This window comes from Amblyomma mixtum, chromosome 7 (genome assembly GCF_055824585.1).
Source record: "Amblyomma mixtum isolate Tamu chromosome 7, ASM5582458v1, whole genome shotgun sequence".
Taxonomy (NCBI): Eukaryota; Metazoa; Arthropoda; class Arachnida; order Ixodida; family Ixodidae; genus Amblyomma; species Amblyomma mixtum.
Window position 1 is genome coordinate 63,805,171 of NC_143018.1, and position 19,996 is coordinate 63,825,166.

At 47.2% G+C, this 19,996-nt stretch overlaps 1 protein-coding gene across 1 annotated transcript in view; it reads left to right on the forward strand.

Annotated features, from left to right (window-relative positions):
* LOC149336297 (calcium-activated chloride channel regulator 1-like) overlaps nucleotides 1–19,996 on the forward strand; it is a 147,228-nt gene that overhangs the window by 103,668 nt on the left and 23,564 nt on the right. The window contains exons 9-13 of the mRNA XM_089552808.1: nucleotides 818–1,117; nucleotides 4,441–4,614; nucleotides 10,504–10,722; nucleotides 16,543–16,819; nucleotides 17,675–17,798. Coding sequence (XP_089408934.1) covers nucleotides 818–1,117; nucleotides 4,441–4,614; nucleotides 10,504–10,722; nucleotides 16,543–16,819; nucleotides 17,675–17,798 — 1,094 coding nt within the window. The remainder of the gene's footprint in view (nucleotides 1–817; nucleotides 1,118–4,440; nucleotides 4,615–10,503; nucleotides 10,723–16,542; nucleotides 16,820–17,674; nucleotides 17,799–19,996) is intronic.

A 19,996-nucleotide genomic window follows, 5' to 3' on the forward strand; every position in this document is an offset into this window, starting at 1 on the left:
TGTTAAATGTGCTCTCACACTACCATATGCTTGCCGTCCCGATTAGCTCAGTTAGTAGAGAGACTGCCCCGGTGAAGCGATGGTCCCGGGTTCGGACCCGGACCAGGAGGAATGTTTCTTTAATTGCGAAGTTTCTTAGAAACCTGTATAGCTTTATTTTGTAGCCGTTTGGCTGCGCTTGGGTGGATGTCAGTAAGTAATTGCTCCCTTACTACAAATCTACTCCACCTTGGGGGATTCCCCTAAATATTTGAGCAATAGGACCATTAAACTGAGCGTCTGAGTAATATTGTCCCTGCATTGACAATGCATGTGTGATAATGTATTGCATATCATTAGTAAAAACAGCAGCGAAATTTTTACTTGCTGCATTCAAGCTTAGTTGGTTCGTTGCTGTTTCTGATATCCAGGCTTCATTGATTTTCCAAGCCATTGTTCCAGACCGCCGCCCTGCCATTGTTTTCCAGACACATTGCTTCCAGAACTGGTGCACCTCAGAGAGTTTTGTTCTATACCTGTTCCTATTCTTGGCGGCCACGTAGCAAGGAAGTGAGTCGCCGAACCGAGAGCGTATTGGTCAGGCATGCCTGCAGTGCCCAGGCCTTGCATTGCAGCTGGGCGCCATATGAGCTCCATATGTGCAAAAACACGTCACATAAAAACGAGTTACAAAAACAATTTTTGATAAGCACATGCGACCGCAGAGCACCTATTAATAGCAATGCTCCAGAACTCCGCCCTTTATTATACTGACAACTGTTGACGTCAGTCAGAGCAGGCTTTGTAAAGTTATCCACCGCTTAATATTTATTTTCAGCACCTAGGAAACGACACTGAAACGCCAGAAGGCGCATTCATCGTACTTGTATCTGACGGGAAAGAGAATGAAGCTCCATTCATCAAAGATGTGCTGCCAGAGATTGTAGCGGCAAAGGTGGTGGTCAGCACCCTGGCGCTGGTGCAGAGTGCAGACGGAAACCTCGAGACTCTCGCCACAAAGACGGGCGGGAAGGCGTTCGGCTTCAGTGAACTCCGGGGAAACATGCGACGTCAGCTCAAGAGTGCCTTCGTTTCTTCAACGACGACAGAGGCCGACAACTCTGTGCGAATCCACACGGTACGGTAGATCAGGTGGCCCGCACAGTTTGATCGTGGTCTCAGTAGTGGGGCACTTGTATAGCTGCGAGCAATGCAAACAGGAACATTTAGCTCATGCACGCAAAAACAGATTACTGATTTATTCTGCCTCGATCTTGAAACACCATCAAAGGGATCACGCGCCTGTAAAAATACAACTGGAAAAACCTGTCGGCAGCTTCTTGTTGTTCTCGACACAGTAGGGCAACCCTGCAATCCGTACCCCATATATCCTCGTGGCACTTCTTTTAGCAGAGCTCCCTTAGAGGCCTGTGGATTCTTGGTAGCTGTCACGTAGGTCTTTAGATGCGGTTCTCCAGAAACGGCTTAGACGTATTTTGTCCAGGCGAGCTCTTACGGAAGACAATGTATTAAAGCGCGAAGTGCAAAAGAGTGGTTGGCCGATAACTGCGCGTCCTCGAATCAGGATAGACGCGGATGAACAGGCAAGAAATATCGGACACGGAAAAGTACAAGAGACACCATGTTAGGGATTTCATGTTTTGAAAACAAAAATACGAACCTAACTAATTATCGTGCTGCAGTCGCGCTAACAACATATTCCATTTCATGCAGCTGAGGCCTACACGTAGTATTATGACGCGCCTCTGCGCAGCGAATCGCAGAGGGCGCTGCCGCTCCTGCTGCTAACGGTCTCCAGTGCCCATGAGCGGTCACCCCTGGCCGCGACGTGCAGAAACCTGGGGCGCGATTACGAGTTTTTGTCTCAATTTTGAGACTCTGACGTCAAAATGACGACACCGCGAGTTGTTGACGGCGGAATCAACCAATTAGCAGCGAGGTTGTGGTGTCTAATAGTAGGGTTCCACCCAGGAAGCATTTAGTTGCGCAATAAGGGACCGTATACTAAAGTTTCGCTGTAAACACGCAGTTAATTATCTGAAGAATGTTTTATTTCGCTAACAAACTATGTTTCAAACTCAACGACATGAAGCAAAAGAAGAAGCGTCCTCAATTTTGCAATTAAGTTTGCTCTTCAGTCACTTTTGCTGCCGCGAGGGTGCGCTGACGCTGGAAAAGCGTCGGTAGCGGCGGCTAGGCGGCGTGAGCTGCCGCCTGATTCAACCGATTCAGCCTTATCCCTCCACGCACATATTCAGCCATCGTAAACATGGCAGCCAGAAAAAAAATCAGCTGATTCGACGGCTGTCCTCTTTTTTTACACATTACGCAGAATCAAAGTACTGCTCAGACGTCTTAAGTGCGCGGAAAAATCTGTTTAAAGGCAGTGATTGCTACGAGTCTGCCGAGAACAATTTGGAAGGAGCGCTTGGCTCGAAAACCGGCGAAGGCAGCTTCAAGGCAAGTTCACACTGGCGAGTTGCAATCGTCGCGCTAGTATTCTAGGCGACCGATTTCGGTCAATTAGTTACGGTTTGCGAAGCACATGTAAAGCGGGGAGGGAGCGTAATAAATCGATTTAAGCCTGTCGCGCGACCTCCGCGACTCGCCAGTGTGAACTCACCTTGCTGCTATCGATGGCAAATGTGCTCCAAGGGCGATGCGTGATTATATTTATTTTTGTTCAGAAAATACCCGGCGACCATGAATAATCACACTGCAGCAACTGCCGACATACGGAAGCAGACCGGTGCAGCTGATGGGAGCTTGCAATCTCACTGCGGGAATTAAGAGCCGGCACGCCCGGTCACTGCGGCAACAATCACTCTTCCCGGAAGCCTCGTAACCAACTCATGCCGCCCGCTTCGGGTTAAGCACTTGATATTCGTGTTGGTGGTGCCGTTCCGTTCGGATGATGCTCGGATGACGCCGCCGGGGATACTGCGGTGGCGAAAGTTTATGCGAAGGAAGTCCACCTTCGCCGCCGCCTTGTCTTGAGGGGTCTCGCCGGAAAGCGCGCACCTTCTGCGACTTAACTTTGACAGTGGTCTCCGCAACTCACCGCAAACACTTGCACAGTCGGTTGGGCTACGCCGACGTTTACTTCATTTCCTACGGTGTCTTGAAACCCACCGGCGGCGAAGGCGCGCACAGGCACTTGCCGCTCCACTGACCGCGCACTCACCCGCACACCTCCAAGTTCAACGCCGAGTTCGTCGCACAGCCATTATGCTCCTTCCTATGTCAAAACGTCGAAACAACTCGTCCGGCACGTCAAAACCGTCTTCATGCACCCTCTTACACCGCTGCTCGCGCGGCCACCGGCCATGTAAACAACCGCCATTTTCTGTCTCGAGCGGTTTGAGACCACTCGTTCTAGTCTCAAAAAATCGTCTCAATCGGCTCGCATAATTAGGCAAGCAACGTCACCACTTCTGGCGCACTTCTGACGTCGACCGGTGACGCAAAAAACCAATATGGCCGCTGGTCACGACCGACCAATAGGAACGGGGCAAATGAGACACTTTTTGAGACACTTTCCGATTGAGACGATTTTGAGCAACTCGTAATCGCGCCCCTGGCGCCATCGTTGCGTGCGCACTGGCACTGACTTTGTGCCGTAGCAGTGGCAGTGCTCCTTATACTACAACTATTCTCATCTAGAGCCAAGGAGCTGCACGCCTCCAAAGACCATAGAGCTGTAGCCAGAACGGTAGTAGACTGGGATTTCTTAGGATTTCGGGCGCTTTTGACGCACAGCAATTATTTCCTGTCCTAGAGCTGAGGAACAACGTGAGGGGTGCATGACAGCAGTCGGAATGCTTGCATTGCTTGGCTTCACAGTTTAGAAAAGCAGCGTCACTGCTGGTCACTGTACTTTATTTCCATAATTTGCTGTTTCTTATTCAGCCTCATTAGTTTTGTCTCTTCATGCTAATCGAACATCAATAAGGTAAGCCACTTTGTGAAGAGAGTAATCATTTTTTCTTTTTTTGTAGTCACGCATCAAAATTACTTTTCACAACAATTCCTGATCTGTAAACGTTCGCGAAATCGATAATTTCCATGTACAGGCCTCTACAACCCTATGCCTTTTGGTGCTCGACTGTACCATGTTCCTGAACGTATGCATGTTGCAGCTATACGCGCCGAAGGCGTTAAATGAATTGGCTGTTTTTGAAGTAAGAGTGATCCAGCGTGGTGCTAATCACGAAGACGAACATTTGAAAGTTTTGTTCTGTCGACGGGCGCAGGAAACAAATTTGCCGTCGGCTTCTAACAGACGGTTTTCTCGTGCCCACATCTACAGAATACACGCCAACCTTTGCTGCACCTTCTTTTCGTTCCTCAATTTTCCTTCATTTACGCATGAGCTCTACTTGCACGGCTGAGGCTGACTGCATTCAGTTAATGCTGCGCGGTGACTTCTTCTCGCAACAGTTGCTTGATGTAGACGAAGAGTTCACGAGTTTACTTGAGAGGAAGTTCCAAGTGGACGCCGCCGTCGGCAACTCGACGGTGGTGTACGTGAAGCGAAACAGCCCATATAACACGCGAATCCACGCCAGCCTCATCGGTCCCAGCAGGAAGCCGTGCCAAGGTTGCCAGGAAACGGTGAGCGGGCAGGAAATAGCCATCACCGTACCGAGTCCGGCAATGGTAAGTGGCCGGCTCATTCATAGGATAGACTCCTGACCAGTTTGACTTCTGGAAGGAGACACATTTAATTGCCCATCACTGCGGCGTATATGTGCCAAAGGATGCATGCATGAAATCAGCATTCTATTAAACGGTACTGTGGGGCTTCGAATATTTGTTGTTCTCTCAGTCTTCTAGGCAGCGGAAAAATGCTTAAGTGCAACGTTTTTTCTTGTTACTGTTTTAATTTATGCGAGAAAACGAAATCGGTAATAACTTTAGATACTAAATTAATCAGAAGAACGTAAAAGAAACGAGAGCCACATGTTACGGGTGGGATTTGTTCCAATTTGCCTCCTCATGTCGCGTACGGTGCTCTACCCACTATTAATAATACTTAGATGGGAATAAGAAAAAGTATTAGAAAAAAACTGCGTCCAACCTGTTCCACTAAGTATAACGGGCTTAAAACAATATGAAGCAGAAGAGTAACAAATAATAAAAAAGAATTTCGCTTAGCATAAAAGAAAATATAAATAGAAAAAGAGAAATTATTTGCACTCTTGGAGCCGAAGCTATTCGAATGGCGTTTGAGGGGAGTTATTGTCTAATAAAGGTGAATAATAACTGTACGAGCAATACTAATAATAACATTAGTATAATAGTACCTTAAAATAATAATTAATAGATATAATAATATTATTTAACAAGTATATATATATATATATAACAAATTTAGGAGTTATAATACGCATGATGAGATGGCCGGACATCGGTATGTCGGCTACCGGTGAGCAGATGAACTTCAAAAAGGAGGGAAAAAGATGGTTGAGAGCTTAGCCACTGCTTCAGTCTCTTGCGGCATTGCGGATATTTGAGCGGAGGCTGACCTGGGCAGGTAAATTTAAGAAAATATTAAGTGTCTCCCCATTTCCTTTGACACGGCGTAATGATGAGTGCTATTAATGCTACATGTTCTGGCTGAGAACTGTGTAGTTGTAACCTTTGTTGCGTGACTTATTTTCTATATGGGTGACTGTTGTTTTGTGAAAGCTTTAAAGCTATGTTTGTGATCCGAAGAGGGTCTCAGAATTTGAGGTGCTTTCCGTTCGTAAATGTGCAAATTGTCTAGTGTGTGTTTTGAAAATGAGCGTGTTTTGTTAGTTTATTATGAATTACAGTGATGGGGCCACCTTATATACGCAGTGCATTGAGACCTCGAGCACACTGCAAGCTTGGAAGAAGGCTAACGTTTTCTTCATTCATAAGAAAGTGGACATCAGGGATTTGAAAAATTACAGAGCGTTAAGCTTACTGTCACTCATTGACGTCCACCCGAGCGCAGCCATACGGCTACAAAGGAAAGCTACACAGCTTTCTCAGAAACTTCGTAGTTAAAGAAAAAAAAACTGCTCCGGTGAAGCGGTGGTTCCGGCTTCGAACCCCGGACCAGGACGAATTTTTCTTTAACTACGAAGTTTCTGAGAAAGCTGTGTAGCTTTTCTTTGTAGCCGTATGGCTGCGCTCGGGTGGACGTCAATGAGTATCATCATCATCATCATCAGCCTGACTACACCCACTGCAGGGCAAAGGCCTCTCCCATGTCTCTCCAATTAACCCTGTCCATTGCTAGTTGCCGCCACTGTATCCCCGCAAACTTCTTAATCTCATCCGCCCACCTAACTTTCTGCCGTCCCCTGCTACGTTTGCTTTCTCTTCGAATCCACTCCGTTATCCTTAAGGACCAGCGGTTATCTTGCCTTCGCATTACATGCCCTGCCCAAGCCCACTTCTTCCTCTTGATTTCAACTAGGATGTCATTAACCCACGTTTGTTCCCTCACCCACTTTGCCCTCTTCCGATCTCTTAACGTTACACCTATCATTTTCCTTTCCATTGCTCGCTGCGTTGTTCTTAACTTAAGCTGAACCCAATTTGTTAGCCTCCACGTTTCTGCCCCATAGGTGAGTACCGGTAGGATACAGCTGTTATATACTTTTCTCTTCAGGGATATTGGTAAGCTACCATTCATGACCTGAGAGAACATGCCATACGCGCTCCACCCCATTCTTATTCTTGTAGTTATTTCCCTCTCATGATCCGGATCTGCGGTCACTACCTGCCCTAAGTAGACATATTCTCTTACTACTTCCAGCACCTCTCTAACAATTACGAACTGCTGTTCCCTTGCAAGGCTATTGAACATTACTTTGTTTTTCTGCATGTTAATTCTTAGCCCCACCGTTCTGCTCTGCCTCTCTAGCTGATTGATCATGCTTTGCAGTTCTTGTCCTGAGTGGCTTAGCAAGGCAATGTCATCAGCGAATCGCAAATTACTCAGGTATTCTCCATTAACTCTTATCCCCAACTCTTCCCATTCCAGTCCTCGGAATACCTCCTGTAAGCAGGCAGTGAAGAGCATTGGCGAGATCGTGTCTCCCTGCCTGACACCTTTCCGTATTGGAATTTTATTGCTGACTTTATGGAGAACTATAGTAGCTGTGCAATCGTTATAAATATCTTCCAACATTTTCACATAGCATTCTTCCACACCCTGATTCCGCAATACCTGCATGACAGCTGAGGTTTCCACTGAGTCGAATGCTTTCTCGTAATCAATGAAGGCTATATATAGGGGTTGGTTATATTCTGCGCATTTCTCTATCACCTGATTGATAGTGTGAATGTGGTGTATTGTCGAGTATCCTTTACGAAAGCCTGCCTGATCATTTGGTTGACTAAAGTTCAAGGTTGTCCTGAATCTATTAGCGATTACCTTAGTAAATACCTTGTAGGCAACGGACAATAAGCTGATCGGTCTGTTATTCTTCAAGTTCTTGACGTCTCCTTTCTTATGAATTAAGATAATGTTAGTGTTCTTCCAAGCTTCTGGCACTCTCGAGGTCCCAAGGCATTGCGTATACAGGGTGGCTAGTTTTTGTAGCACAATCTCTCCTCCGTCCTTCAGCAAATCTGCTGTTACCTGATCCCCACCAGCTGCTTTCCCTCTTTGCATTGCTCCTAAGGCTTTCTTTACTTCCTCCTTCTCTTTACTCCCTTATTACAAATCTACTCCACCTTGGGGGATTTCCCTAAACATTTGGCCAACACTGTCCCCACTTCGAGTTATTGATCAATTCGCTCTCGCCCTACCATAAGCTTGCCGTCCCGGTTAGCTCAATTGGTGGAGCGACTGCCCCGGTGAAGCGGTGGTCCCGGGTTCGAACCCCGGACCAGGACGAATTTTTCTTTAACTACGAAGTTTCTGAGAAAGCTGTGTAGCTTTCCTTTGTAGCCGTATGGCTGCGCTCGGGTGGACGTCAATGAGTAATTACTCCCTTATTACAAATCTACTCCACCTTGGGGGATTCCCCTAAACATTTGGTCAACACTGTTCCCACTTCGAGTTATTGATCAATTCGCTCTCGCCCTACCATAAGCTTGCCGTCCCGGTTAGCTCAATTGGTAGAGCGACTGCTCCGGTGAAGCGGTGGTCCCGGGTTCGAACCCCGGACCAGGAGGAATTTTTCTTTAACTACGAAGTTTCTGAGAAAGCTGTGTAGCTTTCCTTTGTAGCCGTATAGCTGCGCTCGGGTGGACGTCAATGAGTAATTACTCCTTTATTACAAATCTACTCCACCTTGGGGGGTTCCCCTGAACATTTGGTCAAGCTAACTGTCCATTGCCTAAAAGGCATTTACTAAGGCAATCGCTAAGAGAGTCACGACAACCTTAGACATCCATCAACCAAAATATCATGCAGGCTTTCGTAAAAGATACTCCACAGTAGACTATATTCACGCTATTATTCAGGTGATAGAGAAATTCGAAGAATATAACCAACCCCTATATATAGCATTCTTGGATTACTAGAGAGCATTTGACTCAGTGGAAACCTCAGCTGTCATGCGTGCATTGCGGAATCAGGGTGCGGAAGAGTTTTATGTGAAAATACCGGAAGATATTCTTAACGACTGCAAAGCTACCATGGTCCTTCATAAAGTCAGCAGTTGAATACCAATAACGGAAGGTGTCAAGGATGGAGGCATGATCTCACCCATGCTATTCACCGCCTCTTTACAGGAATAATTCCGGGGCCTGGAATGGGAACAACTGGGGATAAGAGTTAATGGAGAGCACCTAAGTAATTTTCTATTCGCTGATGACATAGCCTTGCTAAGTCACTCGGGCATGAATTGGAAAGTTTGACCAATGAGTTGGACATGCAGAGCAGAACGGTGGCGCTAAAAATTAGCATGAAGAAACCAAAGTAATGTTCAAGAGTCTAGCAAGGGAACTGTAGTTCACAATTTGTAGCGAGCTGCTGGAAATAGTAAGAGAATAAGTCTACTTAGAGCAGATAGTGGCCGCTGATCCGGATCATGAGAGGGAAATAACAAGAAGAATAAGAATATGGTGGAGAGCATATGGCAGGTTCTTTCAGATCATGAATGGCAGTTTACCTATAATGCCCAAGAGAAAAGTATACAACACTTGTGTCTTACCAGTACTCACCTACAGGGCAGAAACGTGGAAGTTAACAAAGAGGGTTCAGCATTCGTTAAGGACACGCAGCCAGCTATGGAAAGAAATATGATAGATGCAACGTTGTAACGTTAAGGCATCGGAAGCGGGCGGAGTGGGTGAGGTAACAAACGTGGTTTGATGTCATCCTAGTCGAAAGCACTCCGTTATCCTTAATAACGGAGTGGATTCCAAGAGAAGGCAAGCGGGGCGGGCGGCGGCCCAAAGTTAAGTGGGCGGATGAGGTTAAGAAGTTTGCAGGGATACGGTGGCTCCAACTGGCAAAGAACAGGGTTATTTGGAGACATGGGAGAGGAATTTGCCTTGCAGTGGGCATAGTCACGCTGATGATGATGATGTGTTCCTTTGTGCGAAACAAATTGCACAGGGCGCCACCGCTCTTCTTTGTTGTCTCCAGTGCCCTTGCGCGGTCACCCCTAGGTTGAGCGCCACGTGCAGAAATGTGGCGCCATCGATGCGTGCGCACTGGCACCGGCGTCGTGTCGTACCAGTGGAAGAGCTCCCTATACTATAATTATTATCATCTACAGCTGTAGTCAAGGAGCTGCACGCCTCCAAGGGCTATAGAGCTTGTGCCAGAACGCTGGTAGACTGAGGTTTCTTAGTACTTTGGACGCTTTTGACGCACAGCAATCATTTGCGTTGCCTTGAGCTAACGAACTAGACGAGGGGTGCATGACAGCAATTGGAATGTTTGCATTGTTTAGCTTGGGAGTTTAGAAAATCACTGCAGTTATCTGATCACCGTACTTTATCTCCATAATTTGCTCCTTCACATTCAGCTTCGTTAGTTTTGTCTCTTCATGCTAATAATGGACATCAAATATTGTAAACAACTTTATGAAGTGAGTAATCATTTGTTCGTTTTTTTTGCATTCACGCATCAAATTTACTTTTCACAACGATTCTTGATCTGTAAACGTTCGGGAAATCAAGAATTTTCTGGTAGAGGCCTCTACAACCCTGAGCCTTTCGGTGCTCGACTGTACCGTGTTCCTTAACGTATGGCTGTTGCAGCTATACACCCCGAAGACGTTAAATGAATTGGCTGTTTCCGAAGTAAGAGCGATCCAGCGTGGAGCTAAAGACGAAAACGAGCGTTTGAAACTTCTTTGTTTTGTTGACGGGTGTAAGGAACAAAGTTACCGTCGGCTTCTAACAGATGAATTTCTCGTGTCCACCTGTACAGAATATACGCCGACCTTCACTGCACCTAGTTTTCCTTCCTCCTTTTTTCTTCATTTATGCGTGACGTCTACTTCCACTTCCGAGGTTGACTGCGTTCAGTTCATGCTGCGCGGCGTTTTCTTTCCGCAACAGCTGCTGGATGCCGACGAAGAGTTCACGAGTTCGCTTGAGAGGCAGTTCCAAGTGGACGCCGCCGTCGGTAACTCGACAGTGGAGCACGTGAAGCGAAACAGCCCCGGTAACATGCGAATCCACGCCAGCCTCATCGACCCCAGCAGGAAGCCGTGCCAGGGTTGCCAGGAAACTGCGAGCGGGGACGAATTAGCCATCGCCATACCGAGTCCAGCAATGGTAAGTGGCCGGTTAATTCCCAATGTAGGCTCCTGACATTTTAGAAGGCGCCTATAATACGACCAAGCAGCCCATCACTACTGCATATATGTGCCAATGTATGGATGGATGCCATGATGATTCTATTTAAAACGGCATTGTGGGACTTCGAATATTTTGTTTTTCTTTCAGTCTTATAGGCCGCGTAAAAAAATCTGGAATCCAACGTTTCGTTTTGCTACTGCTTTAATTTAAACTAAATAAGTAATAATTTAGATACTAAACATAAGTTAGAAGAACGTAGAACACACAGCCACATGTTGCCGGTGAGATTTCTTCCAAATTGCCTTCTCATGTCACGTACGGTGGTCCACCGACTAATATTAATACTAAGGGGGAGCTAAGAAAAAGAATTGGAAAAAGAATGGTGTTCCAGCCTGTCCAACTAAGTATAACGGGCTTAATACAATATGAAGTAAAAAGTTACAAATAATAAAAAGGAATTTCGCATAGCAGTAAAGGAAATAAAAATGAAAAAAGAAATTTTTTTTGTAGTGCTGAAGTCGAAGCTATTGGAATGATTGTGAACGGAGTTATTGCTTACTGAAGGAAAATAATAACTCTAGGAGATATACTTACAATAATATTAGTAGAATAGCACCTTAACAATAATTATAACTAATAGATATAATAATAATAATAAAATGAGGAGATATATAATATTTTTTGGAGATATAGTAACTCCAGCAAGTATAAAATTAGGAGATGTAATCAGCATGATGGGAAGGCTAGCCTTCAGTATGTTCTTTACTGGTGGGCAGATAATGAATTTCAAGGAGATGGAGGGATAATGATAATTTATAATCGTAGCTCTTGTTTCTATCTCTTGCGGCATTGGGGACATTTGAGTGGACATTGGGGACATTGAGTGGAATGCTCTATGTTTCGGCTGCGAATTGTGTGGTTGTAAGCTTTGTTGCGTCAATTAATTCTATATGGGTCGTTGTTGTTTTGAGAAATGTTTGAAGCTACGTTTGTGATATAGAAGGCTTATGTCAAGGTGGTCTAAGAGTTTGAGGTGGTTACCATCGGTAAATGCGGAAATAGTCTTGTATCTGTTTTGAGAATGGGGATGTTTTGTTAGTTTATTGTGAATTACTATGTTAGGGTCACCCTGTTGTCACCCAACTTCGCGCAGTTTTATCGTGAAGTTCCCAGACACCCTTAGAGCGTGTGGGGGTAATGGTCTGGGACTGAGAGATTCCCTCGACTCAGCGTAGCAAGCTCAGCGGAGACCAGCTGCGAAGTGAGAAGAAGTTTTTGGTCGTTTGGTGCACAGCTTTCGCCGGTCGCAAGCCAAAGAATGGGTCGCAGCCAAAGGTTCACAAAAAAAAACTGTTTGCAGAGCTAAGAGACTTTACAGACGATTTCACGATCACTAGTACAAACACTTACAAAGTGATTACCAAAACAATGCGACTCGTGCAAATTTACACTCGAGAGATATTAGAATACAATGTAAATATTGCCCCTAAAGTGCACTAACACAAGAGAGAGAGGCAATCAAACAAAACACAATTTGTTCACCGGGCACTGCGACAGTCCGACGACCAGAGGTCCACTACGATGCCGTCCCGCAGACTGGCGCAAGCTGCCTCGTTGGTCCGTGGCTGGGCGAGTGGTGTTCTCCCGGGAGTCGAACGGGCGCGCTTCTCTGGAGCTTAGACGGCGGCTCGGATTAAATTGACAGCGGTCAACGCCCTACTTATATAGGCTTGGTCCATGTCTGTTTGTTCTACGCGCCAAAGTAGGCGCGCACATCAGGAGTGTCGGCCGTGCAGTCTCCTTTTCCTTCTCGCGCCGGCCGCGCGTCCTCGATGGTCACAAGCCGGGAGTCACTTCGTGGAGCTTCTCGTAATTTCTGGCAGGGCGCCGTCGCCGATGTGCGAGCGAAGAGGAGGGGGACATGCCTTAGCGCACGCAAGGCGCTTTCCGTCAGCATCGCCTAGAAGCGGCTCCGACACTCTAGAAAAATCGACGTCGTGGCTTACTCGTTCCCTCCGGCGAGCCGTGGTGGAGGGGGAAGCCACACAAACACAAGGCTAGTCGCTCTCCAGGGGTTTCCTACTCCACCGTTTTACGACCCTCGCTGCCGAGATGCGTCCGCGCAGCGCTGTTTATTTTCTTTGCTTCAAAAGTGGGACGAATTTTGTGACACCTGTGTAAGCAATGACTTTTGACTTCGACCGTACTGGGAACTTGGAAGAATGCTAACGTTATCTTAATTCATAAGAAAGGGACGTCAGGGACTTGAATAATTAAAGACCGATCAGCTTACTGTCCGTTCCCTACAATGTATAAAGTAAAGTAATCGCTAATAGAGTCACGACAACTTCAGACTTCAATCAATCAAAGTATCAACCAGGCTTTCGTGAAAAATACTCGACAATAGAGCCTATTCCCGTTATCAATCAGGTGATAGAGAACTGAGTAGAATATAATAAATCCCTATATACAGCGTTTATTGATCACGAGAACGCATTTGACCCAATGGCAGCCTCAGTTGTCATGCCGGCATTGCAGAATCAGGGCATTAGAGAGTGTTATGTGAAAATATTGGAAGATATCTGTAATGATTGCACAGCTACCACAGTCCTTCATAATGTCAGGAATAAAATTTCAGTAAAGTAAGGTGTCTGGCAGGGAGACAATCTCGCCAATGCTATTCACCGCCTGTTTAAAGAAGGTATTCCAGGGCCTGAAAAGGGAACAATAAGAGATAAGAGTAAATGAAGAACACCTAAGTAATTCTCGATTCGTTGCTAAGTCACTGAGGACATGAACTGCAAAGCATGATCAATGATTTAAACACGCAAAGCAGAGCGGTGGCGCTAACAATTCACATGCAGAAAACCAAAGCATTTTTCATCAGTCTAGCAAGGGAACAGCACTTCACAATTGGTAGCCAGGTGCTGGAAGTAGTTAGAGAATGTCTACTTAGTGCAGGTAGTGACCGCTGATCCGGCTCTTGAGAGGGAAACAACTGGAAGAATAAGAATGGGGTGGAGCGGACATGGAAGGTTATCTCAGATCAGATCATGAATCGCAGTTTACCAATGTCCTGCAAGAGAAAAGTATGCAACAGCTGTATCTTACCGGTACTAAACTATGGGGCAGAAACGTGGAGGTTAATAAAGAGGGTTCAGCTTAAGTTAAGGGCACCGAAGGCAGCTATGGAAACAAAAATGATGGGTGTAACGTTAAGAGACTGGAAGCAGGCAGAGTGAGTAAGGGAACAATCGCGGATTAATGACATCCTAATCGGACTCAAGAGGAACAAATGGGCTTGGGCAGGCCATGTATTCCGAAGGGAAGGTAACCGATGGTAATCGAAGGGAAGAGTAGCGCACTCGACTACAAGGCAGGGCAAGCGTAGCAGAGGGCGGCAGAAAGTGAGATGGGCGGATAATATTAAGAAATTTGCGGTGACATGTTTTCCGCAGCTGGTAAAAATCAGGGTTAATTGGAGAGACATGGGAAAAGCCTTTGCACTGCAGTGGACGTAGTTAGGCTGCTGCTGCTGATGATGATGACGATGGTGTTGGGTATTCGTGCTTAATGGCAGTTGTTAGTAGGCTTGACAAATATGGAGTCTAAATTCAAGAATGAAAGTGAAGTAGGATAAACGTGCTATTCGCATTGGACTTCGCATCAAGTGGATAGGTAAGGATACTACTTAAATCAAGGTGGTGGAGAATTTTCATAGTTATAGTAGTCAAATTCAATTACTGGTAAAGAGGGGTTTTATTTGTGGGCAGGTTTGAACACGCACGCACCCAGACGAGACACACACACACACCCACACACACACACACACACACACACACACACACACACACACACACACACACACACACACACACACACACACACACACACACACACACACACACACACACACACACACACACATACACACGCGCGCACACACACGCACGCTATTTTATCGTCCACTATTTACTAACACTATTTTATCGTCCTTTAACTGCTGTTCCATTTCCAACCATTTTGCTCCCTTTCTACCCCTTACTTTGTTTATATAACTGATTGGTTGGCTAGAATTCCTTTTTATAGTTTTCTTTCTTGTCCTCTGAGTGGCTACTTTGCTGGGCTCAGCCTTCATTATTACCCTTTCTTATTCGCCGCCAGCTAATCCTACTTACACAATCCCCGCCTTTCTACCCTTCCACTGATATTAATGCCACCTCGTCAGAACCAACACCTGTTCCACGCACATCCCTGTTTATTTATTCGACTTCGAAACCTTTCTCCAGGCTTGACTTCTTTATCTCCCGATTAGCACCAACCAAATCCTTGTCAGCCTGTTCGTAGCTTCCTAGCCCCTCCGGTAATGCAGTGTGCACACCACGATCTGCTCGTACTGTGCTGTTGCTTGCTATAGTTAACTTTCTTCGCTAATCTTTCCACCAATTGTGTAGTGTCAGTGGTGAGGACATCATTCAGTCCCGCTGGTACAATTACCACATTAACTGCCACATTCTGCGAAGAAGACGACTGATACTCGCCTGTCTCCATTTAACTGCTGCATTATGTAGAGTGTTTCACTTGACTTTACAAAATTTTTAAAAACAGGCTTTCCCCTTAGAAGAGCGCTTTTTTCGAGTTACGATTATCAGTGATGTAGTACACCACAATACAGCTTATACGTGCTATGTAGCAGGCTAGGTAACTAGTATTGAATAGTTAGTTTTTTAAGTATTATTGTTAGGCTCCTTGTTTATTGAAAGGCGTGTACCCCACCGTTAGTAATATAAATATCACTATTTAGAATTTCGAAAATGCGTCTCCCCTCCGCGCTGTGGCCCAACAAATTTTGGCCAATTCTCTAGTTACGTCACTGTAGAGGTTGCTTTGCCTGCAAGCTTCGCAAAAGCGCATGTATTTTGTCGCGATGCAGACAAAACTTGGTGGGTCACAGCGCCGATGGTTAGCGCGTTTTAGAAATTCTAAAAACATGTATAGATATTCCTTACGGTGGTATACACGCCTCTCAGTAATTAAGAAGCCTAACGATAATAGTTAGAGTTGAGAACTCAACACTAGTTAACCAGGATTCTGTTAGCCCGTCTTAGTTGCATTCTAATATACTATACCGCTGACAATGGTATGCTGAAAAATCGCTCTTCCAACTCAAAAAGAAAAAAATTTAAAATTATATTACGTCTTGGGTGAGACACCTTGTATATCCTGCACACGACCTCATGTTTGAGCCACCAGCGATAAGCATCTGGGTGTTCTCTCTCCCTCCCTCCTAACTTCGCTGCCTCCTGGTGTCACTGAGGAACTTTCTTTCTGTCCATCTGTTGGCTCTGACTTCGATCTCCTTTTTAGGTGTTTACTTGTTCCCTTCCTCTCCATAGCCTCCAGACTTCCTAGCTGCCACCTGTGAATACCTGTCCCTCTCCAAGCCAGCTTGGCCTACGCTGCGTTCGCCGCCCACGCAAGTGCAGGCCGCATCCACGAGGCTGGCGCGGGAATTTTTGTCCGCGCCAGCCTTTTGTGTCCGCCATTTTTTCTTCCATTTCTACACCTAGCGTTCTTTGTAGGGTGTTGACAGGTGCAGATAATGTGCAGTTTTCTTCGTCAACTCTGTCGGGGTGTGTACTTAATATGCAACACTTGCTCATAAACTCCCCAGAAAAAATGTCCCAGGATAATAGGTCCGCCGTGAAAGCGCCCTCTAAGAAAAAAAAAATCTCCCTAGCATTACAAAGCAAAGAAAATTACAAAGGCTTACGACACTTTTTTCGTGCCTACAAGGTTGGAACCTGGACACTGCACGTGACGAGTCCCAGCCCGGCCCCAATGAAGGTCAACGTCGGGGTGGAGACCGAACCAAGAGCAAAAAACGACGAACCGTTACAAATCGACTGCAGGATGCCGAGAACTGAAGTGAAAAAGTATAACCATGCGAAGTTCTGGGTCAAGGTCAAGAAGGGCTGGAAGCCGGTTCTGGATGCCGTGGTCACCGCCATAGTTCACCGCCCGACGAACGATCAACAGGCGATAAAAATCCGCCTTAAGGACGACGGAGTAGGTAAGAGCTATTGCTAGTATAGTAAGAAACATTCGGCCCTCTTCCACTGCGTAACGCTATCAACGGCTAAAAAGCTGGACTAACAATTGCTGTGCTCGGAACATGTACCGCGTCTTTTTGTCTCTCTTCTTTGTGGTGAGGCACACAAGAAAGTTGAACTGATTACCGAATACCTGAACTTTCCCTATATGTAAACTTGAAGGGAGTATTATCCTAGCGAAATATCAAAAAACGCGATAAAGAAGCAATACAAGACTATCGAATTTCTTCTTTTCATGTCAAATGTTTCTTTTAAATATCTAGCAACTGATTCTGGAAAGCCGGAGTTACATTTTGTGGTTTATTGAGATAACCAAAGTAACTGAATATTCTGATCCACCAAAAAAACACCGTTGCGTCAGTTACGTGGATGTTTCCTGTGTTGGTGTCCTCCTGCCTTTTTTCCTACTTTTCTTTTCTTTTTGCTCTATCTCATTAGTTCCTTCCTGCTTTCTCTCTCTTTGTTCCTTTCACATTCTCGCTTTCTTTCCATCGTTCTTTCCTCCACTGTCGTGTTTCCACCAATCCTTGTTCCTTCCGCTGTCTTGCTTTTTTCGATCCTTCTTACATCCGCTCTTGCGCTTTCTTCCATACTTCTTCCTTCCGCTCTCTGGCTTTCTTTTCATCCTTCTTCCTTCCACGCTCTCGCTTTATCTCCATCCTTCCCCCCTCCTCTCTCTCTCTCTCTTTCTTTCCATCCTTCTTCCTACCCCTACCTCGCTTTCTTTAAATCCTTCATCATGTGCGATTCCTGAACCTTTTCCAGACCCCGACTATATCGAAAATGACGGCGAATACACCGGCTTCTTCTGTCAGTTCGTAGGCAAGGGACGATACACCTACAAGGTGGAGGTCTCAAGCCAGAAAACGACACGTGTGCAGTACCTGTTGAGGCGCTCGGGTACCTTACTGAGCACGTCAGCCCTTGTTGCTACTACAGGTGAGTTTCCATGTACTTGGCACATTTATCCGTCGAGGCACTCACGTAAACTCAACTTGTACTAGTCAGTCAACTGCAGTGCTAGGTGCAATCACGCGGACTTCCTCCCAAGCTATGGAGAAGTACCTTCATTCAAGCACAATGCAATTCCGCGCGAACGCCGCCATTCGTGATGCACGAATGCAGAGGTGCAGTTGAAATTAAGACTGCAAAGGTGGAGTAATGTAACGTCGTTTTTGTTTTGTATGTATTGAATCCGTAGAAGGTGAATGTAAAGGTCGCCGAGGAGAGGACCGCGGTCACGTTTATTTGAAAGCTGACGGAGAGATGACAGCGGCAGAGCAGCGGCCGCAGCGTCTAACTGAGGACTAGGTCCAGAGCTTTCTCTACACGCGTGGTCGTCCAGTAGGCGACCGCGGTCGCGTTTTTTTTTTAAGGCTGATGGAGAGATGACAGCGGCAGAGCAGCGGCGGCAGCGTCCGACTGAGGCCGAGGTCCAGAGCTTTCTCTACTCGCGTGGTCGTCCAGTAGGCGACCGCGGTCACGTTTATTTGAAGGCTGACGGAGAGATGACAGCGGCAGAGCAGCGGCGGCAGCGTCCGACTGAGGCCGAGGTCCAGAGCTTTCTCTACACGCGTGGTCGTCCAGCAGGCGACTGCGGTCACGTTTATTGGATGGCAGACGGAGAGATGACAGCGGCAGACCAGTCGCGGCAGCGTGCGACTGAGGCCGAGGTCCAGAGCTTTCTCTACACGCGCGGTCGTCCAGTAGACGACCGCGGTCACGTTTTTTTTGAAGGCTGACAGAGAGATGACAGCGGCAGAGCAGCGGCGGCAGCGTCCGACTGAGGCCGAGGTCCATAGCTTTCTCTACACGCGTGGTAGTCCAGTAGGCGACCGCGGTCACGTTTATTTGAAGGCTGACGAAGAGATGACAGCGGCAGAGCAGCGGCGGCAGCGTCCGACTGAGGCCGAGGTCCACAGCTTTCTCTACACGCGTGGTCGTCCAGTAGGCGACCGCGGTCACGTTTTTTTTGAAGGCTGACGGAGAGATGACAACGGCAGAGCAGCGGCGGCAGCGTCCGACCGAGGCCGAGGTCCAGAGCGTTCTCTACACGCGCGGTCGTCCAGCAGGCGACCGCGGTCACGTTTTTTTTTAAGGCTGACGGAGAGATGACAGCGGCAGAGCAGCGGCGGCAGCGTCCGACTGAGGCCGAGGCCCACAGCTTTCTCTACACGCGCGGTCGTCCAGCAGGCGACCGCGGTCACGTTTTTTTTAAAGGCTGACGGAGAGATGACAGCGGCAGAGCAGCGGCGGCAGCGTCCGACTGAGGCCGAGGTCCAGAGCTTTCTCTACACGCTTGGTCGTCCAGTAGGCGACTGCGGTAACGTTTATTTGAAGGCTGACGGAGAGATGACAGCGGCAGAGAAGCGGCGGCAGCGTCCGACTGAGGCCGAGGTCCAGAGTTTTGTCTACACGCGTGGTCGTCCAGTAGGCGACCGCGGTCACGTTTATTTGAAGGCTGACGGAGAGATGGCAGCGGCAGAACAGCGGCGGCAGCGTCCGACTGAGGCCGAGGTCCAGAGCTTTCTCTACACGCGCGGTCGTCCAGTAGGCGACCGCGGTCACTTTATTTGAAGGCTAACGGAGAGATGACAGCGGTAGAGCAGCGGCGGCAGCGTCCGACTGAGGCCGAGGTCCAGAGCTTTTTCTCCACGCGTGGTCGTCCAGTAGGTGACCGTGGTCGCGTTTTTTTTGAAGGCTAAAGGAGAAATGACAGCGGCAGAGAAGCGGCGGCAGCGTCCGATTGAGGCCGAGGTACAGAGCTTTCTCTACACTCGTGGTCGTCCAGTAGGCGACTGTGGTCACGTTTATCTGAAGGCTAACGGAGAGATGACAGCGGTAGAGCAGCGGCGGCAGCGTCCGACTGAGGCCGAGGTCCAGAGCTTTTTCTACACGCGTGGTCGTCCAGTAGGTGACCGTGGTCGCGTTTTTTTGAAGGCTGACGGAGAAATGACAGCGGCAGAGAAGCGGCGGCAGCGTCCGGCTGAGGCCGAGGTCCAGAGCTTTCTCTACACGCGTGGTCGTCCAGTAGGCGACCGCGGTCAGGTTTATTTGAAGGCTGACGGATAGATGACAGTGGCAGAGCAGCGTTGGCAGCGTCCGACTGAGGTCGAGGTCCACAGCTTTTTCTACAC